Source organism: Erinaceus europaeus, chromosome 10, assembly GCF_950295315.1.
Source record: "Erinaceus europaeus chromosome 10, mEriEur2.1, whole genome shotgun sequence".
NCBI lineage: Eukaryota > Metazoa > Chordata > Mammalia > Eulipotyphla > Erinaceidae > Erinaceus > Erinaceus europaeus.
Window position 1 is genome coordinate 30,619,204 of NC_080171.1, and position 26,547 is coordinate 30,645,750.

Here is a 26,547-nt window from a genome sequence, read left to right on the forward strand (position 1 = left end):
AACAAAAAAAATTGGTCAATTAAAAAAAAAAACGTCTTTTGCATAACCATCATTATGCTACCCACAAATAATCTTTAAAAATACAATGAACATCTGAACATCTCACCTGATATTTTAAGAGGTTCTAATATTTTAAGAGAGTGTGTATAAACCCCAGACTCCTGACATTAGCCCCGTTCAATTATACCAGACCTGTTAGTTAACCTCACAATCTAGGATCCATTGGAAATAGGTGTTGACCCACAAACACGTCCTGCAACCCAAGATTTCTTCACCATTGGCTAAAAGGTCTTTGCAACAAAAATTTCCTTGAGTGTGTATATGTGTATGTGTTAGTTTGTATGTCTGTGTATAAAAGTGTGTGTGTTTGGTGGGTGGTGGAGTGTAAGAGTGTGTGTGTGTGTGTGTGTGTGTGTGTGTGTGTGTGTGTGTGTGTGTACCCTACCTTGCAAGAGGATCTAGAGACTGTCATGTCAAACACTCTAGCTTACCTCTCTCCCCAGTCCTCACACACTCTGCAGGGGTGAGTAAGCAAGGCCAGTGAGGGATAGCCACTAGCCCTACAAGAAGCAATAGTTAGGGGCCTAGGCTGTGGTGCACACATTGCAATACATAAGAACCAGGATTCAAGTCCTCTGTCCCCACCTGCAGGAGGGAAGCTTCAAAAGTGGTGAAGCAGTGCTACAGGCAGCTCCCTTTGTCTCTCCTTCTCCCCTCCCTCTCTCAATTTCCCACTGTCTTTATTCAATAAATAAATAAATTATTAAAAGGAGAAGGAGGAATAGGGGGACGAGGATGGGGAGGAGGCAGAGAAGAAGGGGAGGGAGAAGAAGAAGCAAGACTGGGAGCTACTATCTGCCCAAATCCAATTTTATAGCTCTATTCTCAACTCTGACACCATCTTCTCTGGCAATATTCTCATCCAACTCCATGTTAGCTATCAGACTCAAGCAAAAACTGTGAAAGTCACGGGCTCTTATAAACATACTTAAAATGGATTACTTTAGGGTGGGGGTAGATAGCATAATGGTTATGTAAACAGACTGTCATGCTTGAGGCTCCGAAGTTCCAGGTTCAATTCCCTCACACCACCATAAGCCAGAGCTGAGCAGTGTTCTGGTGTTTCTATCTGTATCTTTCTCTCTCTGCATCTCTCAAAAAATAAAATAAATAAAATACTTTTAAAAGAAAGTAAAAAAAAAATTAATTAATTACTTCTTTCCGCCCTAAGATCCCTATTGTTCTATTCCTACTTTTTGGTTCCTGTTCATTAATCATTTTGTCCTGCTTTTTATCTTACTGCCTTTTAGCCACCAAGTTTCAAATGCTATCATGATACCATCCTGACTTCCCAGGGCAGATGACCTCATGAATGTGTTCTGGAACCTTACCTCCACCCCATGAGGGAAAGATAGAAATAGGATAGGGGTATGGATAGACCTGCCAGCATCCAGAGAGGTAAGCTATTACAGTAGCCAGAACTCCCACCTTCTGCACTCCATAAAGAATGTTGGTTCATACTCCCAGAGGGGAAGAAATGATAGGGGAAAGATAACCAGAGGGCTCTGAACTCCAACTCCATCAGAATCCAGAGAGAGAAGAGGAAAAAAAGAAGGGTATTCAGTAGTAGTAATAGTTGTAACAGGAGTAGATGTGACTTAAAAAGGAAGAAAAGATAGGACTGTGGAATAAAGGGCAGATATATATATAAACATAGATAGTTATAGAAATAACATGGGAGATCTACTGTAGCTTCCAATGGAGAGGCTGAGGATATAGAACTCTGGTGGTGGGAATGGTACAAAATCATACCCCCCCCCATTATCTTATAATTTTGTAAATCAATATTAAGTCACTAATAAAACTGAAATAAAATATATGTATTAGAAACAAAGATTATAAATTTATTTGACAGGCAAAAATGAAGAAGGAGAAAGCGAAGAGAAGGAGGAGGGAGGAGGAAGAGGGGCAGCAGAAGTAGCAGTGGTTAGAAAGCTTGGGCACAGGGCTCTCAGCTGACTCACCATGGCAAGGAGCTGGGACGCACAGAATAGAGACAACTTCAGTGACAATAACTAGCATTTAGAATACCTTATCTTTGTATATTTCACTACAGTTCAAAGGCCAAGAACCAAAATTTCAGTATCTTTAGGGTGGAATGAAATTATGGCCAAATTCTTCAAAAGTAACTCTCTTGAAACTATTTCTTTTTTTATGTGGATAACTAGTCAAATAAAATAGTCAATATAGGTCATCAGGGTAGCCAAGTTGGCTAGCAGAGTTAAAGTACTGTGGGTATCACTCTCAGTTGAGAGCACACGTTATAGTGCACAAGGGCCAGTGTTCAAGTCCTCCATCCCCACCTGCAGGGGGAAAGCCTCACAAGCAGTGAAGTACTGCTTCTGATGTCTCTCTTTCTCTGTCCCTTTCTAGCTCCCTCTTCCCTCTCATTTTCTCTGTCTTTATACAAGAGAAATAAAATATAATAAAAATAAAACAGTTTAAAAAAAAGAGTCAAAGTGGGAGTCGGGCTGTAGGGCAGCAGGTTAAGCGCAGGTGGCGCAAAGCACAAGGACCAGCATAAGGATCCCGGTTCGAACCCGGCTCCCCACCTGCAGGGGAGTCGCTTCACAGGCAGTGAAGCAGGTCTGCAGGTGTCTATCTTTCTCTCCTCCTCTCTGTCTTCCCCTCCTCTCTCCATTTCTCTCTGTCCTATCCAACAACGACAACAACAATAACTACAACAGTAAAACAACAAGGGCAACAAAAGGGAATAAATAAATAAAATTAAAAAAAAAAAGAGTCAAAGTACTAACACTCCTGAACCTCTCTTTAGAGAAGGCCTCCAGTCAGGTTCTGATGGATAGAAATCCAGAATGACTTAGACAATTAAAATTCTGGGTGGCTTAAGGAAAAAAAATCCTTAATTACTGTGAAAAAATTTACAACTCATGATGAGTAACTATCAAAGGACCACATATAGTAGAGTTTTATAAACACATTCATAGAAAAATACAGAAAGAGAGGTAGGTAGGTAGGTAGGTGTGTGTGTGTGTGTGTGTGTGTGTGTGTGTGTGTGTGTGTGTGTGTGTGTGTGTGTGTAGAAAAAGGGAATTACCAGAATGGGAGATTACAGGAAAGAAGGGGTACTAAATAACAATAAGTCCACATTTGCAATAAAAATGGGAGTTTTAAGTGGCATCATGGCATTTTTATTCTGTTCAAGATACCAGATTCCCAAGGGCACATGAATTATTTCTCTCATTGCAAAGGAGCAGAATATGATGGAGAGAGAAAAACATGAGCTGAAGTCCTGGGCCACCCCTTCTAACCACTGTGTCCTTTCACCTGTGAAGATTAGTTAGAATTTCTACAGTGCTACTAAAATGGCCTGGATTCTGGAGACCCAATCTGGGCCAGTAGGGTTGAAAGCTATAGCCCTCAACAAGACATCTGATGGGATTCTTGGGGTAAGCCAATCAACTTGGGAGCCTCGCAGAGCTGTCAAGACCTTCCCTCCTACTTTGGGCTGAGGTCGTAAACTTCAATAAGCAGGTGTTTGTGAAGTGCCTGGCAGGTACCTAAGGAGAAGTTTTGCATGAGACCAGAGGTATATCTCACAGATGTGCTCTGGGAACAAGCTATAAGCAACACATCAAATGGTAGAAGACATTCAAGATGAATCAGCACCCCATAAGCTTGTTCACTGGCTCATCCACTATATTCAGTGATCTATTTTGCAGCAGTGAGAAGTTAAAGGAAGAAAAGAACGCAGGAGAGGATAAGTGTGCTTCAACTACGAATCCTTCATGGGAGTGAAAATGAGCTTAGCATAAAAAGCTATAGAATCTGGGAGCCAGGCAGCAGCACACTTGGTAAAGTAAATAGGTCCCCATGTGCAAGTTCAAGCCCCTGGTGCCCACCTGCAGGAGGGAAGCTTCAGGAATAGTGAAGCAGTGTTTCAGGTTGTTTTTTTTTTTTAAATTATTTCTCCATCTCCCTCTCTCCCTCCCCTCTCAAATTCTCTCTGTGTCTATCAGCAAAAGAAATTTAGAGGAGAAAAAAGTAAACACTGAGAGTTGTAGGTTAGTCATGCAGGCATCAGGCCACAGAAATAACCATGATGGCTATAATAAAAATTATTAACTCAGTACTATGTGCTACTTTTTTTTTACAGGGCTTTAACATTCCAGAGTATTCTCTACTTCATCTCCCAGATCAATACTTAGGACTTCCCAGAACTTCAGAGGGCCCAGAGAGCAAAGTAAATGATGAAAGAGCTTCCTGATTATGTGGAATCTTAGCCCCCTTCACCCACCCTCTTTTTTTAAATGGAGATGGATCAGCAGTCAATTTTAGAACTAAAATTACCAGGACCCAGCACTTTGCCAACTGGGGATAGAGAAGGAATGAGATTTGTGCTTTCAAACTGTGAAACTTTCCTAATGATGATTATAAAAGTAAATCATGGGGGCCAGGTGGTGGCTCACTGAGTTAAGTGCACATAGCACAAAGCACAAGGACCAGGGAAAGGATCCTGGTTCGTTCGAGCCTCCCATCTCCCCACATGCAGTGTGTGTGGGGGAGTCACTTCAAAAGCAGTGAAGAAGGTCTGTAGGTGTCTATCTTTCTCTCCCTCTCTCTGTCTTCCTCTCCTCTCTTGATTTCTCTCTGTCCTATCCAACAACAATGATGGCAATGACAACAACAATAATAATAACTACAACTATAAACAACAAAGACAAAAAAGGGAAAAAAATAGCCTCCAGGAGCAGTGGATTCATAGTGCAGGCACTGAGTCCCAGTGATAACCCTGGAGGCAAAAGAAAAAAAAAAAAAAAGCAAATCATGAAAAAAAAAATCAAGCAACTGTGAATAATCTAAGGCTCAATTTTATTCTCTCTCTTCCTTTCTCTCACAAGCACATCAAATAAGAAAAAAGTTGGCCCTAACTAAATAATCTCTCCTTCAAATCACCCAGTGAATTTGTAAGCATAAAGGGGAACTGGAGACTGACAAAGTTCTAGTGGACAGAAATTTCCATGCAGTGTTCTACTCCATAGTTCATTTGCTTTTAACCACAGCACTGCTCAGCTCTGCATTATTATGATGTTGGGGACTGACCCTGGGGCCCCAGAACCTCAGGACTGAAAATCTAAAACCTTGAAGTTTTAGAACCTACAGGAAGCTCTCTAGAGAAGCAGCAAATTTAACCAGAGATTATAATATTAGTGTGATATTAGTGTAATAGTTTGATATTCCTTTCCCTAACAGGCAAGATGAGCACTTGTTTGTTACCAACAGCTTAATAAATTAATTAAATAAAAAGTGAAAAGGGAGAGATTCATTTCCCTTGTCCAGTTTTTTTTAAAAAAAAAAAACAACACTATTTTACATTTCTATGACCTAGATATAATCAAATACTATATATATCATGACCCTAGGTAAGAAGAGATCTCAACTCCCAGCTCTCCAGCCCGCTCTCCAGTTAGAATGCATCTCTACAGGGACAGGAAGATAGCTCATGCGAATGAATAGTGGGCTTGCTTTGTCATAGGCACAATCCAAGGTCAAGCCTGAGCCCAAGGAAAGTTTCCATAACATAGTGTCTTTCTGTCTGTCTCTGTCTTTCTGTATAAAGAAGTCAGCCTAGAGCAGTGAAACATGGGTGACAGCCTTAACAATAACAACACTGTACAAGAGAATATTGAAATAAAATGGTCTGGGAGGTGGTTACACTGGATAAAGCACTGGACTCTCAAGCATGATGTCCTCAGTTCAATCCCTGGCAGCACAAGTATTAGAATGAAATCTGGTTCTTTCTCCCTATCTTTCTCATTAATAAATGAAATCTTTTAAAAAGAGGGAATATTGAAATAGACACAAAAAGAGGTTTATGGGTGAAAAACAGTGAAAGAACTTAAGCAGAACCAAACTCAGTGGTGAGGTGAGGTGCTCACATCATTTAACTTCTCATTACTGGCTTATAATAACATAACACCCAGGTTTTTGGTGCCAGTGTTCTGAATTCCCATAATAGAATGTCAACTTTCAGAAGAAGGAGAAGGAGGAGAAAGAGGAAGGGGAGGGGGAGGGAGAGGGGGGAGGAGAAGGAGAAAGAGAAGAAGGAGGAGAAGAAAAAGAAGAAGAAAAAGAAGGGGAAGGAAGGAAGGAAACAAGTTTTCCAGTACAGTCAGTGAGACATGATACAGAGGGGAAGGTGAGGAAAACATCAGAAAAAGCAGGGTGTGGAGGAACGTGAAACTTTTCAGAGGCTTTACCCAGAACAAACAAAAATCTCCCATAACACAGAGCTTGGAGAGAGGCAACTAAGAAGACTTCAAACTGGCCATGCTGAACTGATTTCTGCAAACACCCTCATGAAGAGGAGGACAGCATGCTTTCAACTTCAGCTTGTAAGTTATATTAATAATGGATGATGTAAATTAGATTGCCTTATTTATTAACAAATCCAATGTGGCTTATGTAACCACATTCAACATTTACTCTGTGGTTCTTGACAGCATTCAAAGTTCTAGGACCGCCAGTAGAGGATGGACTCAGAAGTAAGTATCAGAGTGATAAAATCAGATGCCTTTCACTGAGCTATTATGAATATAAGAGTAGAAAGAGAGATGATTAATCACAGCAGAAAAGTTTACTAAGATAAGAACATCAAATCAATGTATTAATGGCATAACATTACAGCAGCTTAACCAGGTCAGTAATGAATTATACACAAGAACCCTGGCAACAGAAACTGCAATTCCTATTTCTATTGTACTGGGGGGCGGGGTATTAAACCTCTCTCTAAATAGTGCCCCCAGAACAATCAGAAACTGCCATTCAAGAGATTCAGAAATAAAAGACATCACTGAACGTCATGAACTACAGTGATACAGTGATATCAATACCCTTTCAATAACACTACGAAATAGTACACTTGAAAACAGCTAAGATGGTGCACACTGCTTTGTGACTCTCGACAGAGTTTTTTAAATGTGTGATCTATTTTGACCAAGTCTTTCACCATTTGGATGAGCTAGAACTTGTTCTTTGTAATACAGTTAGCACTTCGTACAACTGAGTCTTAAGTGGTCTGTTACATAATTCCAACAGCAGGCTTTGGTTTGGAAACCCAGTTCTGTGTGACAATCTCACTATTTGTTTGTTTTGTTTTGCTTTTTAACTTAACTTAGTTATGTTTTGATCTAACCACCTCCAAATAACATGAACTAACACTTCATCAGCAGTGTGATGTGGGACAGGTGTGATGTTTATCTACAGTGAGTGATAAAGACCTTGATAAAGATCATGAAAGTGATCCAAGAGACAGGTACTATGATGGGAAATATTTTAATAAAGAAAGTTCAAACAATGACCCTGGAAATAACTTGTTAGCTTAAAATAATAGAGAATGAACTGTTTTCAGTAACTTGTAGTTGTAGTTTACTTACTTATATTTTTCCTACCTTTAAAAAAAACAGCAATATGTACCTCTAGCTAAATGCCATTAAGCTGGAGCTTTAAAATGGATTACCTTAAGGACCCCCTTGGGTCTGGTAACAAAGTTTTTTAAAGTGTGTTATTTGGCTCCAACTCTAGCTGGTTTCCAGTGGCTAAGGATTTAGAAGTTGATCAAGCAGAGAATACAGATGGATGGGAGTGAAACAAACTCATACACAAATGTCATTTGGATATCAAAACAGCAGAATTCAAAGTTATTATATAAAGTGCTTCCCAAAAAATATTTTGATACATTTTACAGATAAAGACACCAGAACATAAACTGGCTGGGCTCAAGCAAAGCTTAGAAACAGAACAGAGAAATATACTTTTTCTATCAGCTTCACTCATGAGAATAATCTTATTCTCCATGCTGAACACTTCTCCCTACATAGCTCTCAATCTCAGTGGGTATCCAAATTAAAAGGAAAAAAAAAATCAAAAGAGAAAAAAAGAAAAGACTAGAAATTGGGAGTGTTTCTATTGAGGGAATAACCGCAACAAAGACTTTGATAACTATTTTTAAGCTCAAGTTTACAAACCCTGAAAAGAAAAGCCTACCACCAGAAATAAAGACAACTGTGAGAACTGACATCAAAACTCTGCTCAAACCTACTGAGTTCATATAGATTAGACAGCAAGGCCATTATGGCTTAAAATAATATTCTTTTAAATTGAGGCTACTTTTCTTTCTCTCTGATTATGGCTTTAAGAATATTAAAACAAAAAAAAGTATTTAACTGAAAATGACTAAGTCTATCTTATTTCCCCCTTTATTATATACTTATTACCTCATGCAGAGCATCAAGATAAACAAACAGACAAAAACACAACATGTAAACCATACAGAGGTTCTTCAATAGATAGCTCAAACTGTATCTGTGCTCCATATCTCTAAACAGTCAGAAGGGTTCTAAATCCCACAAGGCCTCCTCTATCTGATGACTACCAATCCATCTCATAGAAAAGTCAAAGATCCTGTCAAAAGACCACAGACACTATAACCAGCCCAGACCAGAGCCAGCACAGTTGGGACCCTACCCAGCCTTCCTCTACAGCCCTGTCTGCTGCTATGCTTACCAAAGAGATTGAGATCAGAGCATTATGGATCCAGTCTGAGAATTGGCTTCTCCCTCTCGGCACATCTCAGCTCTGCTAGGCCTGCCTGTTCCCCTCTATTCTGTTATCATTTCCTTCTGCCCGAGACTTCTAACATGAGCATCATCAGTAGTATAACAACAGAGAGTGAGAAGGCCTCTTACTTACATTTAAAAAAAACAGGTTATCTCAGTCTCTGGTGGCAGAAACTGGGTGTGCGTTTTCTGTGAGGGGGAAAAACATGCATGCGCACTCGCCAACCGGAAGGCCACAGCCCAAGCCTTACTTTCAGAGGTGCCTATCTTAGTATCAAACACCATAGGGAGAAACAGGAGAAACTTTGCTTTACAATCCTCTGGGGTGGGGGGAAACTAAATCTCATGTTAATGAAATGTATCTGGCAAAATCCCTAACACACACACACACACACACACACACACACACACACGCCTCTAATAGAGGTGACAGGAATCTTGGTGAATTCCTCCTTGGTCATGTATTTGTCACAAGGCATCAGAAAGAACCAGAGATAAATAATCTGCTTCTCCACCAGAACAGGACAAGTTCAAATATTTCCAAGATATAGGGGTCCAATCTAAAGGCAACATGTACCACAGTTCCATACCTCTGTAGCATCCCACCTAGTCCTGGGGAAATTATTCAATGGGAAATTATGATTCATAATCCAAATGGTCTTAAAATTGTATCTCTGGGAAGTCAAGTCCAAATTAAATCAGGGCAAGCTTTCATGCTTCCAGCGATCGCATTTTCTCTTGTGAGCCTGAGCATTTCAACACTCAGAACTTCTCCTCTTACAGATCGTTTCAAGGCCATCTCTAGATGCAATCTCCCAAGCAAAATCTGATATATAAAATGAAGAGAGAAAGTGGTGAACCCTAAGCCTCAGAGAAAAATGGTCAGAAGAGCAGACTCTAACCTCCATCAGCAAATTTCAGAAAGTTAATTATTTTAATCTCCTTTCTAGTGGATATTACTGGAACTTCTCCTAACCACATACACATAGCATCTTAGGAAACAAAATGTCCAAAACTAACTTACTGCATGTTGAAAGCCTAACACACAGCCAGCGAGACTCTGAAATGTATAGTGAATAGGAAATAGCTTCTCACAAAGAATATATTTCTACATATTTGACATGTATGTGCGTGGCTTATTTCATACTGTCATACCTCTCCCCTTGTTGACTCCTAATCAGTGAAATGGATAGGCAAGTGACAGATGGCCCAGCCCAAGAGCTCTCTTCTCTGACTTCTCTTAAGACAACATTCATGACCAAAACGGCCCTCCTGGCCAGCCCAGGCCCTAGGATCAGGGAGAGAAGGCGAGGAAGAGCATCAGGGGGACTCACATTTCGGTGATGTTCTCAGGGTCTGAATCATCGATATCCAACCTCGGAAATGCCACGATGCCAGGAGAAGGGTTAGTGCACCAGATCCGGGAGACAGTGCATTTGCAGGACGTGGGGCAGGCGAGAGCTGCCCTCCAGAAGCCCACAACTAGCAAGCAGAAGCCCCAGAGCCGCGCCATGGCAGGTCCATGCCACCTCGTCCAGGACGACATCCCCAGCTGTCAGTGCCAGCCCCAGTCAGCCAGAGGACGTGTCCCTACGCCGCCCCGGTGTGTCTTGCGCTGCGTGTGCTGGGTCACCGGTGCGTGGAGTGGACTGTGTCTGCGGCGGCGGAGCGTGTCCAAGCCCAGCCGGCGCGCGGCTCACAGTGGCCGGGGCATCTCCTGGCGGCTCACAGGGGGCGCTACCGCTGCTCCGAGCTTCGCCGCTGCATGGCCCTGAGCGCCCCGCTCCCGCCCGCGCCGCTCCCCGCGCTCTCCGGGGCACAGGCTTCTCGCGGGCAGCTCTCGGGGATCCGGGACGCACCTCGGGGCTGCTAACAGACAGACAGGCGCTTAAGACTAAGCGCAGCACCCGGCGCAACACAAACCCGGGCAGACACTCTCCCCCCCCCCCCCCGCTCACGTCACCCCCCACCCCACCTGGACACACCAGCCATCAAATGGTGACTGGATGGATCCCAGCTCAGGCCCCAGAAATAAACTACTTGCCCCACCCCCGCCACCCCCGAGGGCACTGCGCCCCCGGGGTCACCAGTGCGCCCTCCCCCTCTCCGAGTCTGACATCGAGGAAGGAGAGGACGAGGGTCCCCGAAACAGGATTCCAAGGCACAGGCCAGGCGGTGGACCCTGGGAAAGGGGGGCGCGGAGAGGGCTCCGCGACGGGGCCCCAAATGATGCTGCAGAATCCGCCGCCGCCGCCGCGGGGCACTGGGGGCGCGGGCAGGTGGCGCGGTGCGGTCCACCTGGGGGGGGGGGGGCGGCGAGGGCCGCGGCGGCGGCGGAGGGCACAATCCGCTCTGCTCACCCGGGCTCGGCGCCTACCCCACAGCCGGCGGCGCCAGCTCCAGGCTCCTGCGGCAGCCGGACTGAGCGCGGAGAGCGCGAGAGCCTGCGAGCCCGGCTCCTGCTCCAACCCAATTCCGGGAGCCGCCGCCGCCGCCGCCTCTGCTACTGCTGCCGAAGTGACGTGAGGGCTGACGCAGAGCAGGGGCAGAAACTCCAGAAAATTAGTCTGAAATCCAAAAACACATACGCTCACACACACACAAGCCCATAACACCCTCCAGACAAAAGCGACGGGGAGAGGAGGGGAAGCTGGGGGCGAGCTGAGAGGAGGGAGGCACTGGTGCCACTGGCCGGGAGCAGACAGCGGCAGCGTGTGGGAGTTCACACACGCGCGCACACGCACAACCCGGCTGTGTTGACGCGCACGCGTGTGTGTGTGTGTGTGTGTGTGTGTGTGTGTGCAGCCAGGTGCCTCTGAGATGGACCGTTCCACCTCTCGACGCCTCCAGAGCCCTCATTCGCACTGCGATCTCTTCTATGATCACAGACAGAGCCTGTCTATCTCCTAAGTGTGTATTTATTTCATTTATTTTTGAAATGGAAAACGAGCTCGGTTTGGCTCTGGAAAATGCGCTGGTTCTTCTTATAGGAATCTTCCCTTCCTTTCTCCCTTTTGGCTGCGTTCTTCTCTCCCCACCTGCCTAAAAGGGAGGACGAGGTGTCCTTATAAATAAATAAGTAAATAAATAACACGTCGATGTTGTAAACACCCGAAAGTGCGTTCCGTAGCCGGGGAGAGCCGCCCCCCGCCCCTGCCCCCATTTCGGGGCCATCTATATGAATATTGTGGTTTCGGAGGGTCTCCTCGTTGGTGCTCATTTTATCTTTTTACAGAAGGAAGGGAACCTCCAAAAGCATCTCTAGCTCTTTCCGTGGGGTTTTGTTTCCCCGCCGTGTCTTGCCACCACACACCCAAGAAATAGAGGCAACTGCGGTGATGGGAACGCGCTTATCGCCTATCGGGTTCCCTAAACGCGCCCCGCTAACCCCGGCCTGTCGGAAAATGTGGCGCCGCGACATTTTCTCTCTTTCACAACCTGGCGGGATGTTGCCACTGCCTCCACCGTCTCTTGGCTCGTGGCGATGCCCACCCCCAGGCCGGGCCCGAGCCCCGGCTCTCCCGCTGTACATTGTGCGTTTTCGCGTGTACGCAAACGCCTGCCCTGCGCCCGCGCTGCCCGGACCACAGCACGCATCCAGCTATTGGCAAGCCGGATCGGGCAGAGCCTTTGGGGGAGGCGGGGAGGCGAGGAGGTGGGGGGGGCGGGGGGGTGCTCAATAGGGACACTTTGAGGCGGTTCGGGAGGGTCGGGTGGCAGGCCTTAACTGTTCTGCAGGCGCAGTTAAATGATGGCTGGGGGGGGCATTCGTGAGTCTGGTCTGAGAATCCGTCTTCCCTTTTGCGGCTGAGAGTCTTTTTTTCCGCAGTCATTTAAAAGGCAATGGGGGAAAATACTCCGCAGTGCCTGACATTTGCGAGGGCTCTGGCGCCCCCGCGCGGGCAAAGATAACCGCGCAAGCATCCAGTTCCCTGTCGCCCTGAGCCAAGGCGCGTTCCGGCGCCAGATGCGCAACCTGCGCGCCCTTGGCGTGAGCGCCCCTACGCCGCTAGCGCTGCTGGGCTAACTCCGCACAGCTCTGGCCAGGGAGTCAGGCCGGCAGCTTTAACGCCCGAAGGGGCACAGGAAGGGCAATTTTATCCAAAAGATTGGATAAAATTGGACATCATAGGACAGGGATGCTAGCATAATGGTATACAAAGAGATTCTCATGCCTAAGGCTCCAAAGTCCCAGGTTCAACCTCCTGCACCGCCGTAAGTCAGAGTTGAACAGTGCTCTGGTTTAAAAAAAAAATCATCTGCTGCTGCTGCAGGAGAGACGGGGAGTGGAAAGGATGGAGAAAGGCTAGCACTAATGTGAATGGAGAAAGGCTAGCACTAATGTGAAGGCTAGCACTAATGTGAATTTATTTTTTTAACTTAACTTTATTTGATAGAACAGAGAGAAATTAAGAGGGAGAGAAGACAGAGAGACTCTTGCAGCACTCCTTCACTGCTTGTGAAGGTGGGGACCAGGGGCATGAATCTGGATCCATGTGCATGGTACACACTCAGAACTTGACGACAGGTCAAACAGCTTTCAAGAGACCCTAAAGCAACCACTTGGGATTTTGTATGGACTGAGAAAACAGAGTTTAACTGTGGGAATCTTTGCACTGCATCCCCAAATTTTGCTGCACACCAGACCTTTAAGTCTGCCTCTTTCCCTTACCCTTCCACTGGTGCTGAATGATAAAAAGCACTACCTTGTGGCTAAGCCCCCATTTCCTGCTGGGTGATGATGTGCAAAGAAGGGAGGTTTTCATCCAGATCACAGAGTAACACTCTTGACAGTCTTCTCTGTTTCTGGAATGACATGAGGATACTTTGCAGCCACTGGGGTGTAAATAGGTCATTTCTAAGAAATCTAGGGTGAAGATGGGGTGCGAGATACTGTGGACAACTGTGTATCCCTATTCCAACCAGCACCCTCAGCTGTTCCTCAGGATCCGCTCCAGAGACAAAGACTAAGAGATGAATGTTATTTCTGTGATTTCCCCCCCCCCATCTTTGCCATCTGCCTCACCGTTAGGTTTATCTTTTTCATTTCTCTTACTCTAAGATGGTTAACTATTTTTTTTTGTTGTCCCTTGTAATTTTTGGCTATAGATTTAATGCATTCTGGGTAGAGTAATTTTTTTTTGTTCTCATAGAATTATGTTACTCTGTTACATTCAGAATCTGGTGATATATTCCGTCTTCTTGTTCTACATCAAAATCTACCATACTTTACATAGATTCTCTATATGAGGTTTTTTAAAATTTTTTAATATTTATTTATTCCCTTCTGTTGCTCTTGTTGTTTTATTGTTGTAGTTATTATTGTTGTTGGATAGGACAGAGAGAAATGGAGAGAGAAGGGGAAGACAGAGGGGGGAGAGAAAGACAGACACCAGCAGACCTGCTTCACCACCTGTGAAGCGACTCCCCTGCAGGTGGGGAGCCGGGGCTGGAACTGGGTCCTTAGCCAGTCCTTGCGCTTTGCACCATGTGCGATTAACCCTCTGCACTACCGCCTGACTCCCATACATAGATTCTCATTTCTTCCACTTGGGAATCATTTGTGCCTGTGTGGTTAAAATTTTATAGTTTAGAGCTTTTATTCTCTCTCAAATCAATATTCTATTTTAGAACCATCTAGTCAAATGATTTTTATCTATTTTTCCTAAAAATGAAAAACTATTTTCTGTAGTCTAGCATGTAGCATAGTCCACTTAACATCCCATATTTAGACAGTATAATCTCAGTGCTATAGTCAGATTCATTCTTGATTTTTTTCCATGACCCTATCATGAGTGTCCCTGCCTTACCCACCAATAATAGTAACCAAGCAGCATTTCTTTGGAGTTGGCACAATAGTATTAGTTACTGACTAACATGGAAACATTCCAGCAGAAAAGATGGTGATGGGGAAGGGGGGGAGTCTGACTGAACCTGTGTTGTCTGACACCCTTTTTCAATTAGAGATATTCTTTCTGATGCTTAAACTTTGTTTCTGCTCTGTTTTGCTTTTATGTGACATGCTTTGCTTTAATGAATAAGATTGTTCATTCTTCTAAAGTTTTGATCTCAACTGAAAGGATGTGGAAGACCTGCATCTATGTTCCCAAGTCCTTCTATTCTGTAACAAGAAGAATAGAAGGCAAGGTGCTTCAATCAAAAGACCACTTCCCAAACATAGTAGCCCAAACAAATAGGAAACACCTTTATCATCTTTAGGATCATTATCACAGTTAAGGGAAAAATGCACATTCCAGGAAGAATACATGGTCCTTACCTGTGGATTACCCAGATATGATAGACTTGCTTGTCTATCATTTTCCCATGGTTTGTTCTCATCTCCTTTGCCACAGCTGATCCACCAGCCTACAAGAAAGAAACAGGACAGAGAATGGCGAACTGGGGGCCAGGCATTGATGCACTTGGTAGAACAAACATATTACCATGCATAAGGGCCAAGGTTCATGTTCTCAGCCCCCACCTGTAGGGTGAAAGCTTCACAAGAGGCAAAGCAATGCTGCAGGTGTCTCTGTTTCTCTCTGTCTCTATCCAACAAATAAATAAATAGGTAAAATATTTTTAAAAGAAAATGGAGAGAAAATAAGTACTTTTTGAAATTGTTATTGGTGATTTAATAGTGACTTATCCTACCAGAAGACAAATAATTTCCTTCTGAAAAAATAGGTAAATAAATATAAATAGATAGGTATAGAAATAATAGTCATCCCATATCTGTGATCTTGGGATAACTACTACAGTTTCCAATGGAGGGAATAGGGACACATAACTCTTTTGGTGTGAATGGTACAGAAGTATGCCCCTGTTGTCTTGTAGTTTTTAAAATCAATATTAAATCACTAGTAAAATTAAAAATAAAAAATGATTAAAAAGAAAAAGGAAAAATCTTTGAAGCCCAAAATAAACAAAGTCTCTATAATAATAAATAATAAAATAATTTCTAAAGAAATGACGTTAAAATTACATATATATGGTATATGATGTCTTTTTGTTTCTGTTTTTGTTGCTAATTGTGTAACTGTCTTAAGCCTCAAACTGGCCTAGCTTTAAAAATGAATGTCATGAGGGCCAGGTGGTGGTGCACCTGCTTAAGTGCACATATTACAGTGCACAGGGACCTGGATTTAAGCCCCTGGCCCCCACCTGCAGGGGGAAAGCTTTTCAAGTGGTAAAGCAGGGCTGCAGATGTTTCTCTGTCTCTCTCCCTCTCTTTCTCCCTTTCCCTTCTCAATTTCTGGCAGTCAATCCAAAAAATAAATAAATAAAAGCAATAAAAAATAAAATAAACATAAACTAATGTGGCAATTTCAAACAATGACTTCTGATCTTCTAACAGCACTCGCACTGAGAAGTGAACTCTATTTCAACATTTCCTGAATCTTCTCAGATATGTGTCTGCCTCTACCAATATAAAGTGGCATTCAGTGACCTCTGAGGTAGGTCATATAAAAGGAAATGCAACCTCTGCTCATGCACTGGAAAATTCACTCTAGGAATTCTGACCCCATCATGGTAGATAAGAAACTCACTGCCCTGAAGTCTACCTTCTCTAGTAATATAAATGGTAGCAATGGCTATTGCTTATAATGCAGTAGTCTTTTTTTGTCTATTTTATTTGTCTACATTATATTTATTTACTTTGGAGAGAGATAGAGAGAAATTGAAAGGGGATGGAAGGTAGAGAAGGAAAGAGAAAGAAAGATATCTGCAGCACTGCTTCACCCCTTGCAAAACTTCCCCCTTGGAGGTGGGGGTTGGGAGCTTGAACCTGAGTTCTTGGTCATTGTAATAACCAGAGATTCCACTGTCTTTCCCCTATTTTGTTTATTTTAAAAATATTTATTTATTTATTGACATCAGAGAAAAAGAAGAGGCAAGAGAGAGCATCACTCTGACATATATGATGACAAAAATCAAACTCAAGACTTAATGACTTTTTTTCTTTTTGTTGCCCTTGTTGTTTTATCATTGCTGTGGTTATTATCATTGTTGTTGTTATTGGATAAGGCAGAGAGAAATGGAGAGAGGAGAGGAAGACAGACACCTGAGACCTGATTCACAGCTTGTGAAGTCAACCCTCTGCAAGTGGGGAGCTGGGGGCTTGAACCAGTATCTTTACACCGGGTCCTTGTGCTTCATGCCATGTGTGCTTAACCCACAGTGCTACCTGCTGCCCAACCCCCATCTTTATGCTTTTAAGAGGCTCCAGTCACTGTACCATTGTTTTAGGTAAACTCAGAACTTCAGAAGGAACTCTCAGACTTTGTTTTGCTTTGGTTTGGTTTGGTTTTGCCTCCAGGGTTATTGCTGTGGCAAGGTGCCTGCACTATGAATCCACTGTTCCTGGAGGCCAATTTTTTCCATTTTTTGTTGGATGGGACAGAGAGAAAATGAGAGGGAAGAGGAAGATAGGGAGGGAGAGAGAAAGGTAGACACCTGCAGACCTGCTTCACCACTTATAAATCGACCCCCTTGCAGGTGGGGAGCCAGGGGCTCAAACTGGGATCCTTACCAGGTCCTTGCACTTCGTACTTGCGTATGTGCTTAACTCAATGTGCTACCACCAGGCCCCTAAACTCTAAGACTTTGCTAGAACCAGTAACATCCCCATGCCCAGAGAAAGCTACCAAAATCACTTTTCAGATCCTGACTCAATGGAGGTGTTGGGTGGTGGCAGGTATACCTTTAGCTCTGTTCACAGAAATTAACAGACATTGCTTTGCACTGAAAATATAAATAAAATAAGACACAGTATCCTTTCTTCTGAGAATGTGAACTCTTATGGAGAGATGCATGATACATGCAAAAGTAGAGCATTTGTCTAGAGTCAGAGTAGAGGTGAGGGTTGGGAGCTATCAGAAACAAAAGATGAGCAGAAAGCCCATGAGAGATGCAGGTAAGGAGGCAATGACATTAGATCTGTGTATTAATGATCACACTTGAATTTCCCAAAAGAAATGACCAGGAGGATGGCATGAGTAAATGCAAGGAGGCCAGAAACAGTATGGCCTGTGGGTGGAACCACATGCAGCAGAGTGGTGGCCACGCCTACACTTCCCTCCACCATCCCAAGAAAATAGCACCAACTGTGTGTGTTGGCCTCTTGCCCCAGATCTACTCCTTCTCATTCTTTTTTCTCTATAAAGAAAAGAAAGTCTCTAGGTGATCTGATTTCCAGGATGAAAGACACAACAATCAACTGAGTAGCTATACCTCTGCCTTGAACAAATACCTATCCTAAAAATGACCTTCCTTCACTATCCCCTGTAATTTTCTAGAGTCTTTGCTCTAAGATGGGGCCAAAATACACACGTGGGACCTAAGCCCACACGTGTACAGTGCGAAACTCAAAACTTAGTGAGGCTAAACAAGGCAAGTGCGCGCGCGCGCGCGCGCGCGCGCGCGCACACACACACACACACACACACACATTTTCTCTCTCTTTCTTCCCTCATCATTCATCTTGATTGCTATTTATTTTTCAATATTTCTCAGCAACACACACACACAGTTTTGTTTCTGTTCTGCTTCCTCTCACTTTCCTCCAGGAAGCCACAGACAGTGAAGCAGACTTAAGACTGCCATCTTGTGCTCAAGAAGGTTATCATCGTTTCTTTGGAAATCAAATGTGATCTGTGGATTTCAGAGAAGCCCTTGGAGTCCAGGGCTGATGGGCTCTGACCCAGGTTTTCCCAGAGGTGACTGAACTCTCCCTCCTTCTGGCATTGCTCTTCCTTGGCCTTTCCTCTCCAAATTTTCATGAGTCATCTTTCAGTTAAAAGTCCATTTTTTTTGGTCCAAATAACTACTTAATGTGACAGGATAATCAGAGCTCAGATGCTGCTTTGCATGTTTTAATGAGTGAATTCCATAGCCCATTTAAGGGGAGGAGCATGTAAATCTAAGGCAAGTTAATCTGTAAGCTTATATCTTCATATCTCACCACTGTTTCTACATTGGAAAGTAATGACTCATAAAGATGGTTCTACAAACCAAGCCCTCAGAGCAACTATGGAGGCCGCTCTCAGGTGACACTTTATACAAAAAGTTGATAGTGGGCTTAAATCAGAAACCTGGGAAATACAAAGCAAAGGAGAGAGAAATTAGAAAACATACACACACAAATAAGGGACATTTAAGAGTTACTAACACAAAGGCAACAAAAGGGCATAGCTATCAGGGATGAACATAGTTGTATTATAATTGATGCTGCTGAATTTAACATTATTCTTTGAATTTTATTTTCTACTGAGGTAATATTACATGGTAACATTAGATATGTTTTAGTTGTGTGTCACTGAATAATCAACATGTGCATATACTCCAATAACTTTACAACTAAAATCTACATGTTCATATAAAATTCTCAATCTTTTTTTTTTTCCAATTTCAGTATCATTTTATAGAGTGACTTACAATGTTGATGTTATCAGAGGGGTAGAGTTTCACATTTTCTTAGAACAGGTGTCAGGAGAAATCTTTAATTTTTTAAATATTTTTTTTAAAAATGTTTATTTGATAGGAGAGAAAAGTTGAGAGGGAAGGAGGATAGAGAGGGAGACAGAGACACAGAGAGACCTGAAGCACAGCTTGTGAAGCTTATCCGGCTGCAGGTGGAGGTTGGAAGCTTGAACTAGGGTCTTTGTGCATAGTAACATGTGCATATTTCCAGATATGCCACCACTCAGCCCCCAAAATCTTCAAAAAATAGTAATAATTGGAGAGTCGGGCTATAGTGCAGCGGGTTAAGCGCATGTGGCACAAAGCACAAGGACCAGCACAAGGATCCTTCGAGCCCCCAGCTCTCCACCTGTAGGGGAGTCGCTTCACATGCAGTGAAGCAGGTCTGCAGGTGTCTTTCTCTTCCCCTCTCTGTCTTCCCCTCCTTTCTCCATTTCTCTCTGTCCTATCCAATAACAACAACGTCAATAACTACAACAATAAAACAACAAAAGCAACAAAAATGAATAAATAAATAAATTTTTTTAATTGTAATAATTAAATAAAGGAAAATATTGAGGCCCTAGTCGGGGAGTCCTAAGATTTCCAAACAGACATAATGGGCCTAGACCTCAAATAAATCACTCTCTCCATTGTTACCGGTCATCTATACCAGGAACAGCAAAAGCAAGTGGACCCTTTTGTGGACCCCCCATAGGACCTTGCCCTCAACTTAGATCAACAATAGTAGAGAATGTTTCATCCTCTGAAGGGAGGATGGATAACATACTCTATGCTACATCCGAGGAAGATGGGTCGATATAGGGGCTGCTTGGAATGTTCCTACTCATGACCACAGAATGTGAGCTCAGATCTAGAGGGATTCAGAGGTCACATAGGCTCCTAAGCTGAATATGGGCCCCACATCAGATCAAATCAGTGGAGTTTACACTCAACAATATTTATATACCTTTCCCATATTTGGGAGCTACTGTCTTCCCAGATCCAGCTTTCTGTTCCTTTTCCAGCCATGACATCATCTCCCCAGGCAATAAATAGGATCCATTGGCATATCAGATTTTAGGCTCAGGGGAAAAAAAAAAGCTAGTATAGCCACAGGCCCTTTGGAATATAACTAAAATATGCCTACTAGCTATCTACAGAACAGAGACTCCCCCAACTCTTCATCAGTACTATTCCAGGCTTTAGGTTCATGATTAGTCAACAACTTGTTTGGCTTTATATGTTAACTCTCTTTTTAGCCACCAGGTTTCAGATGCTAGCATGATGCCAACCAGACTTCCCTGGATAGATGACCCCGCCGATGTGTCCTGGAGCTCCGATTCCCCAGAACCCCACCCAACTAGGGAAAGAGAGAGACAGATTGGGAGTATGGATAGAGCTGTCAATGCCCGTGTTTAGCGGGGAAGCAATTACAGAAGCCAGGCCTTCCACCTTCTGCATCCCACAATGATCTTAGGTCCATACTCCCAGAGGGTTAAAGAATAGGAAAGCTATCAAGGGAGGGGAGGGGATATGGAGTTCTGGTGGTGGGAATTGTGCGGAGTTGTACCCCTCTCATCCTATGATTTTGTCAATGTTTCCTTTTTATAAATAAATAATAATAATAATAAAAGTTGAAAAAAAAGGAAAATAAAAGAGAATTTTTTTCTAGAAGCAATGGAAACATGGAAATAACAAGCTTCAGTACAGAAGAAGGAGGAGGGGAAGGAGGAGGGGGAGAGAGGGAGGGAGGGGAAGAAAGACCAAATTAAAGGCACAAATGATAGATCGCTGCACACTTGTCTGAGTGGATAATATAAAAACATAATAAATAACACTGCTGACAAGGAAGTAAGAAACTGGCTCACTCATATAATGTTCTGGGAATGCAAAATGGTACAGTCACTTTGGACTAGAGTTTGACAATGTCTCCTAAACTAGAAATGGGCTTGTGCCCATTAATCCAAAATATCACTTTATGTCATTTACCCTAGTAAAATCAAAATCTATCCTTACATGAAAACTTACGCATAAATGTCCATTGCAATTTTATTCCTAATAACCAAAAAATGGGAATAGCCTTAAACTCTTCTGTGGACAAACTTAAGTGAACTGTGGTATATCCATAGACTGGAATACTACTGAGCTATTTTTCAAGAAGTAGTATAAATAAACACAATTCGAATGGACCACCAAGGAATTAATGCCCACATAGTCAACGACTGCCACCTCTCCAGATTCAAAGGAGGTCTCGAAACTTTACATCAGGCTCAACCTGACGCTGTTGACTGGCTACTTAAGAAGGGCAAATGCTAGAAGAAAAAGAATGCAGAATAAGAAAAATCGTCCTCAAAATGTCAAATACTATAAATTTTTTTCAATTTCTCAAAAGAACAAAATTATTTTCAAAATGATAAGATCACATTACTCTCGAAAACAAAGTTATTTTCAAAATAACAAAATTACAGAGATGGAGATCAGTGGCTGCCAAGGTGTACACATTGATATGGGCAGAAAATGCTTGGGTATGAATGTAGCTATAAGAGGAGTCATGAAGAATCTTCGCGTTATTGTCAAGATAGCACGCCTGGGCTGGTGCCAACTTTGCTACGTATGTGTTCCAGGCTCGAGCCAGTCCCCACTGCACTAGGGGAAACTTGAGTGCTGTGCTGTTGTTCTCACTGTCTGGCCATCTGAAAAAGCTGACCCAGAGCAGGGAAGCCCTGGAAACATCAAAAACAATTTTTTTTTTTTAAAAAAAAGAAACTTTGGGGTGATACTTTTCTTCTTGACTGAAAAGAAGTCACCTGAAACTACATGTGTGATGTAAGTGCATGAAACTATACAACACACACACAAGTATAGGTAGAACAGAAAAATCTGAATCAACTCTGCAGAATGTAGCAATGTTAATATCCTGGTTTTGATGTTTTCCTATACTAATATACAATATCAATACTGAGGAAGCTCTGGTAAAGATGTTCAGAAAAACCTTGCTATTTATTTCTTTGCAATCAGCTCTAAATATATTAATTATTTCAAACTAAAGAGTTAAGAAGCACAAATTTCCACGCCTTAACTATAATTAATCTCATACTATTTATACTCTACCTTGTCACAGAGCACGGCATACTGGGTGTCATCTGTCTTTATGCTAAGTTCAAAGCAGATTTTCTTGATTGGGTGAGTCTCTTCCCACAAAGACTATGGGTTCAGTATCCTTCATTCTCTGTCTACCCCAGAGCTGGGCACTGCTCAGCTTATAGTGGTGCTAGAGATTGAACCTGAGATCTTGGAGCCTCTGGCAAGAAAGTCTTTTGCAGAACTATTATGCTGTCTTTCCAGCCTGGTGACTTTTTTCACATTTTCATTCAGATAAGATGGTATATTGTGACACAGTGTACCGGCTGGTGATAGGAAATTGGACACAGCACATGGCTGATGTCAGCCTGGTGACAGAGCATACAACACAAACACACAATGGACTGTGGGTGGATGGATTGTGGGGTAGTTCCTAACAGGATTAAGCACAGCCAGCCGCAAGTCTGGTCTCTTTGGTCCCTGCTTCTTCTAATCAGAACAGATCTTGTCTGAGGTGCCCACCATGGCTGCCTCTCCTGGGAATTGAACATGTGTGACTCAGCTAGCCGGTAAGCTGGTAAGACTCCTCTAAGGCCATATGAATAACCTGTATCTCTGCTGACAGTTGTTTATCTTGTGGGGCTGAACTTTTGGTACTAATTCATGGGTTTATGAGACAAGCTTATTTACCCCTGCCTATAAATTCTTATTGTGTGGTACCTAAAATATACAACCTGTAATACTGTACTGCCATAATAAAGCTTTGATTGTTTAAACCCAATCCCAGCCACCCCACAGCCAAGTCCATTACGCACCACAGCCAAAGTCCCTTTTTTATTTTAATTACAACAGGGGGGAGGAGTGAAATCACAGCACCAAAGTTTCTTCCATTGGCACAGCACATTCTTTGCACCTGACAGTGCAGACACCCTACCTAGTGAGCTATCTCTTGGTTTCACACTAACTTTTCCAGAGGTACTGTTCCTAAAATAGATGTCAGGTAACAGAGGACTGAAGAGGACACGAGGGTAGAAAACAGAGGACTGAAGTCACAAAAGAGAGGGACAAAGATGGATCCATGTGGAAACTCTGTTCAGGACCTACCAGAAAACCATCACTTGTTGGCAATCAGGAAGGTCCTGGATGGCTGAAAACTGCTTTCACAGCTTGTGTGGTGTGACCCCAGATGTTTTGCCAGTTATTTTTCTTGTTACTTACACTGATATTGTCCTGATAATTATTCACTGCATGTTATAGTTATGCACTGTAAATTATTCAGACCTCAATTCTCCCCTTCTATCCTAAAGGTGAAATAATTCACCAAGTAGAGCCAAAAAAAGAGGAGAAACTTTCCTACTAAATTCCTCTTCTATTTAATTAGTTCCTTTGCTACTGCAGCATTAGAGCAGAGAATATCATTTGCGGAAAATGTAAGCCACAAGTGGATGGAATTAGCCTTGAATACACAGATATATTTTAGAGAAGTGTAGTTGTCATAAAAAAATACTTCAAATTCTAGGGGACAGGTGGTGGTGAAACCAGTAGTATGCACACAATAAAGTTTGCAATGACCTGGGTTCAAGCCCTTGGTCCCCACCTGCAAGTGGTTGGGGAGAGCAGAGGAGCAGTGCTGCAGGTCTCTGTCTCCATCTCTCTCTCTTTTTTTGAAAAAATATTTTTACTTATTGGATAGAGACAGAGAGAAACTGAGAAGAAAGGAGGATATAGAGAAGGAGAGAGAGACATCTGCAGCACTGTTCCAACTCTTGTGAAACTTCTCCCCTGCAGGTGGGGACCAAGGGCTTGAGCCCAGGTCCTTGTGTGTTATAACGTGCTATCAGTCAGGTGTGCCAACACCTGACCCCTCTTTCTCCCTCTCTCTCTCTCCTTTCCCATCTCAGTTTATCTCTGTCAATACCCTAAATAAATATTTTATTCATATCTATAAACTTGTTTTTAAAAAGATGCTCTCTAAACAGAAAAATGTTTCAAATTTGAAGGAAAGCCTCTAAATATCTATTATAGATCCTTTTCTAATCCAACATAGGGAACATGGTTAACTTCCACCCAAATCACCTCCAAAGATCCAACAGAAATGCTCCTGTTTCTATCACCTCCTCCAAGAAACCCTCCCATTCATCAGAGCAATCCTTATAACAAACACTTGTGGTGAGGGAGACAGCATAATGGTTATGCAAAGAGACTTTCATGCCTGAGGCTCCAAAGTTCCAGGTTCAACCCCTACTGTCACCATAAGCCACAGATGAGAAAAAAAAAAAATTGTTCCCACCACCTCTTCAAACAGACTTCCTAAGTAGTCTCTTGCTATAAACCACATTGCTGTGAATCTGATCACATGAAGCAGAAATCTAAACTTTTTTTTCTTACTTATGTAGACAAAATGCACTAGAATTACTTTAGCAGGTTGGATTGAGATAATAATTAAAAGCAGTATAAAGAACTGAACCCCTTGAACTAAGAAAGGAGGGCAACTATAAACTCTCTAAGACTTAAAATTTTTTTTGATTATCTTTATTTATTGGATAGAGACAATCAGGGAAAGGGAAGATAGAGAAGGAGAGAGAAAGAGGGAAACCTGCAAGGCCAGAAAAAATAGCTCACTCGGATACCGTGCTACTTTGTTACAAGAGAGACACCTGCAGCCCTGCGTCACCTCTCACACAGCTTTCCCCCCACAAGTGGGGACCAGGGGCTCAAACCTGAGTCCTTGTGCATTGCAACATTTGTGCTCATTGAGGTGCACCACCACCCAGCGGCTCTAAGACTTTGTGAGAACTATGGTGACTATCACTTCTGAGAGGGAAGCACGGAACTTTGGTAATGGGTGTGATATGGAGCTATACCCATTTAATCTTATAATCTTGTGAATCACTATTAATCACTAGTAAGATTTTTAAGATAAAAAAAAATTCTGCTAAGTACAACATCTAAACAGGGTTACCAGGACATGACATCCTGGGAAATGAGAACAGACAGACAGACTGAAAGTCAAAATGGATGTGAAACAAATGCAGGTAGGATTGTTCTTTGGCCAGGTATCACAGACAGTGTGACAGTCAGATAGTTAAGAGTTTCAAAAGTGCCAGCACAGAAAATATTAAAGCTATAAATAGGAGAAAGTCTGGGGTCTGTAGTGTGATGAGGTGGGGTCATCTATTCATTCACTGGCCCACTCACAGTGTATAAGGACCCAAGTTCAAGCCTCTGATCCCTACCTGCAGGGGGAAGCTTCACAAGTCATAAGCAATGTCTCTCAACTCCTCTGTATCTCTTTCTCCTCTTGTTTTTCTCTCTGCCTACCAAATAAAAATAAGTATTAAAAATTATAAATACAAGTAAAAACAAATTATTTAGGATCTTATTTTTCAGGAAAACCATAAAAATTAGATAATTGAATGAGTCATGTCATATCAACAGGAGAAAGTTTTTGATTCTTCCTTGGCTTCTACGTGTGCATTTCACAAAGTGTGATCTACTTTGTCATCTGTAACATTTTATTGTGAGAGGAGCTTTCCTAATCACTGCTAAGATGCTATGTGGTTACAAAGAAGAAATTACAGACACCTCACTGGTAAAACTACACTAAAATACCTTATGCTAAAAAAATCCCAATTTTCTATCAAATCAAATCCAGGGACTTCCTCTATAAAAATATAACCATAACTTTCCAAATTTCTCAACTTAATTCTCAATAGTTGTGAGAAGGTGTGCTTTTTGGTTTGGTGTGTGTGTGTGTGTGTGTGTGTGTGTGTGTGTGTGTGTGTGCGTGTGTGTGTTCATGTATTCCTAGTACAGTGACTTCATCAGTGCAGTGTGCAATCAACAATAAAAATTCACTAACACTGTATTGCGTAATTACTTATCACAGTGCTAATTCCAATGAATTTTCCAAACATATAAGAGGGTGTTATAGATCAGAGGTCAGTAAACATTCCCTGTGGCAAACTAGACAATAAATACTTGTGACTTTGTAGGCCATCTGGATTCTGCAGTGCCCTTTGACTTGCCTTTGTAGCATGAAATCAGCCATAGATAACATGCAAATGAATCAACATAACTATATCCTAATAAAAGTTTATTTGCAAAAACAGGGGGCAGGCAGGCTTGGGCTTTCATGCCTTCCTTTGATGATCTCTGTAATAGATTAATCTCCTTTGTGAAGGTCCAGTTCTCTGCAGTTGCTTACTATCCCCAAGCCAGCATTTGCCTTTCCAAGATCAAGAAACTAATGTTAATCACAATGACCCTGTTTGTTTGAGACATACTCAAACAAAATATTATAGTAAAAATAAAAACTACCAGGGCACTTTAATTGGGGTTTATAAAAGCAACAGGTTTATTAGGT

At 42.5% G+C, this 26,547-nt stretch overlaps 1 protein-coding gene across 5 annotated transcripts in view; it reads right to left on the reverse strand.

Moving 5' to 3' along the window:
- NTRK2 (neurotrophic receptor tyrosine kinase 2) overlaps positions 1–12,262 on the reverse strand; it is a 442,841-nt gene extending 430,579 nt beyond the window's left edge. The window contains exons 1-2 of one of the 5 annotated variants that reach the window (XR_009551996.1): positions 11,000–11,331; positions 9,974–10,505 (exon numbers count right to left, since the gene is read on the reverse strand). Coding sequence is in view for 4 of the 5 variants with exons in the window: in XM_060199493.1 (XP_060055476.1) it covers positions 9,974–10,185 (212 nt within the window). In the remaining variant the exon portion in view is untranslated. Of the gene's footprint in view, positions 1–9,973; positions 10,506–10,999; positions 11,353–12,169 lie in introns of those variants that run through there. The other 4 variants (XM_060199493.1, XM_060199492.1, XM_060199491.1 and 1 more) reach the window with 4 other exon arrangements.
- Between the last annotated feature and the right edge of the window lie 14,285 nt (positions 12,263–26,547).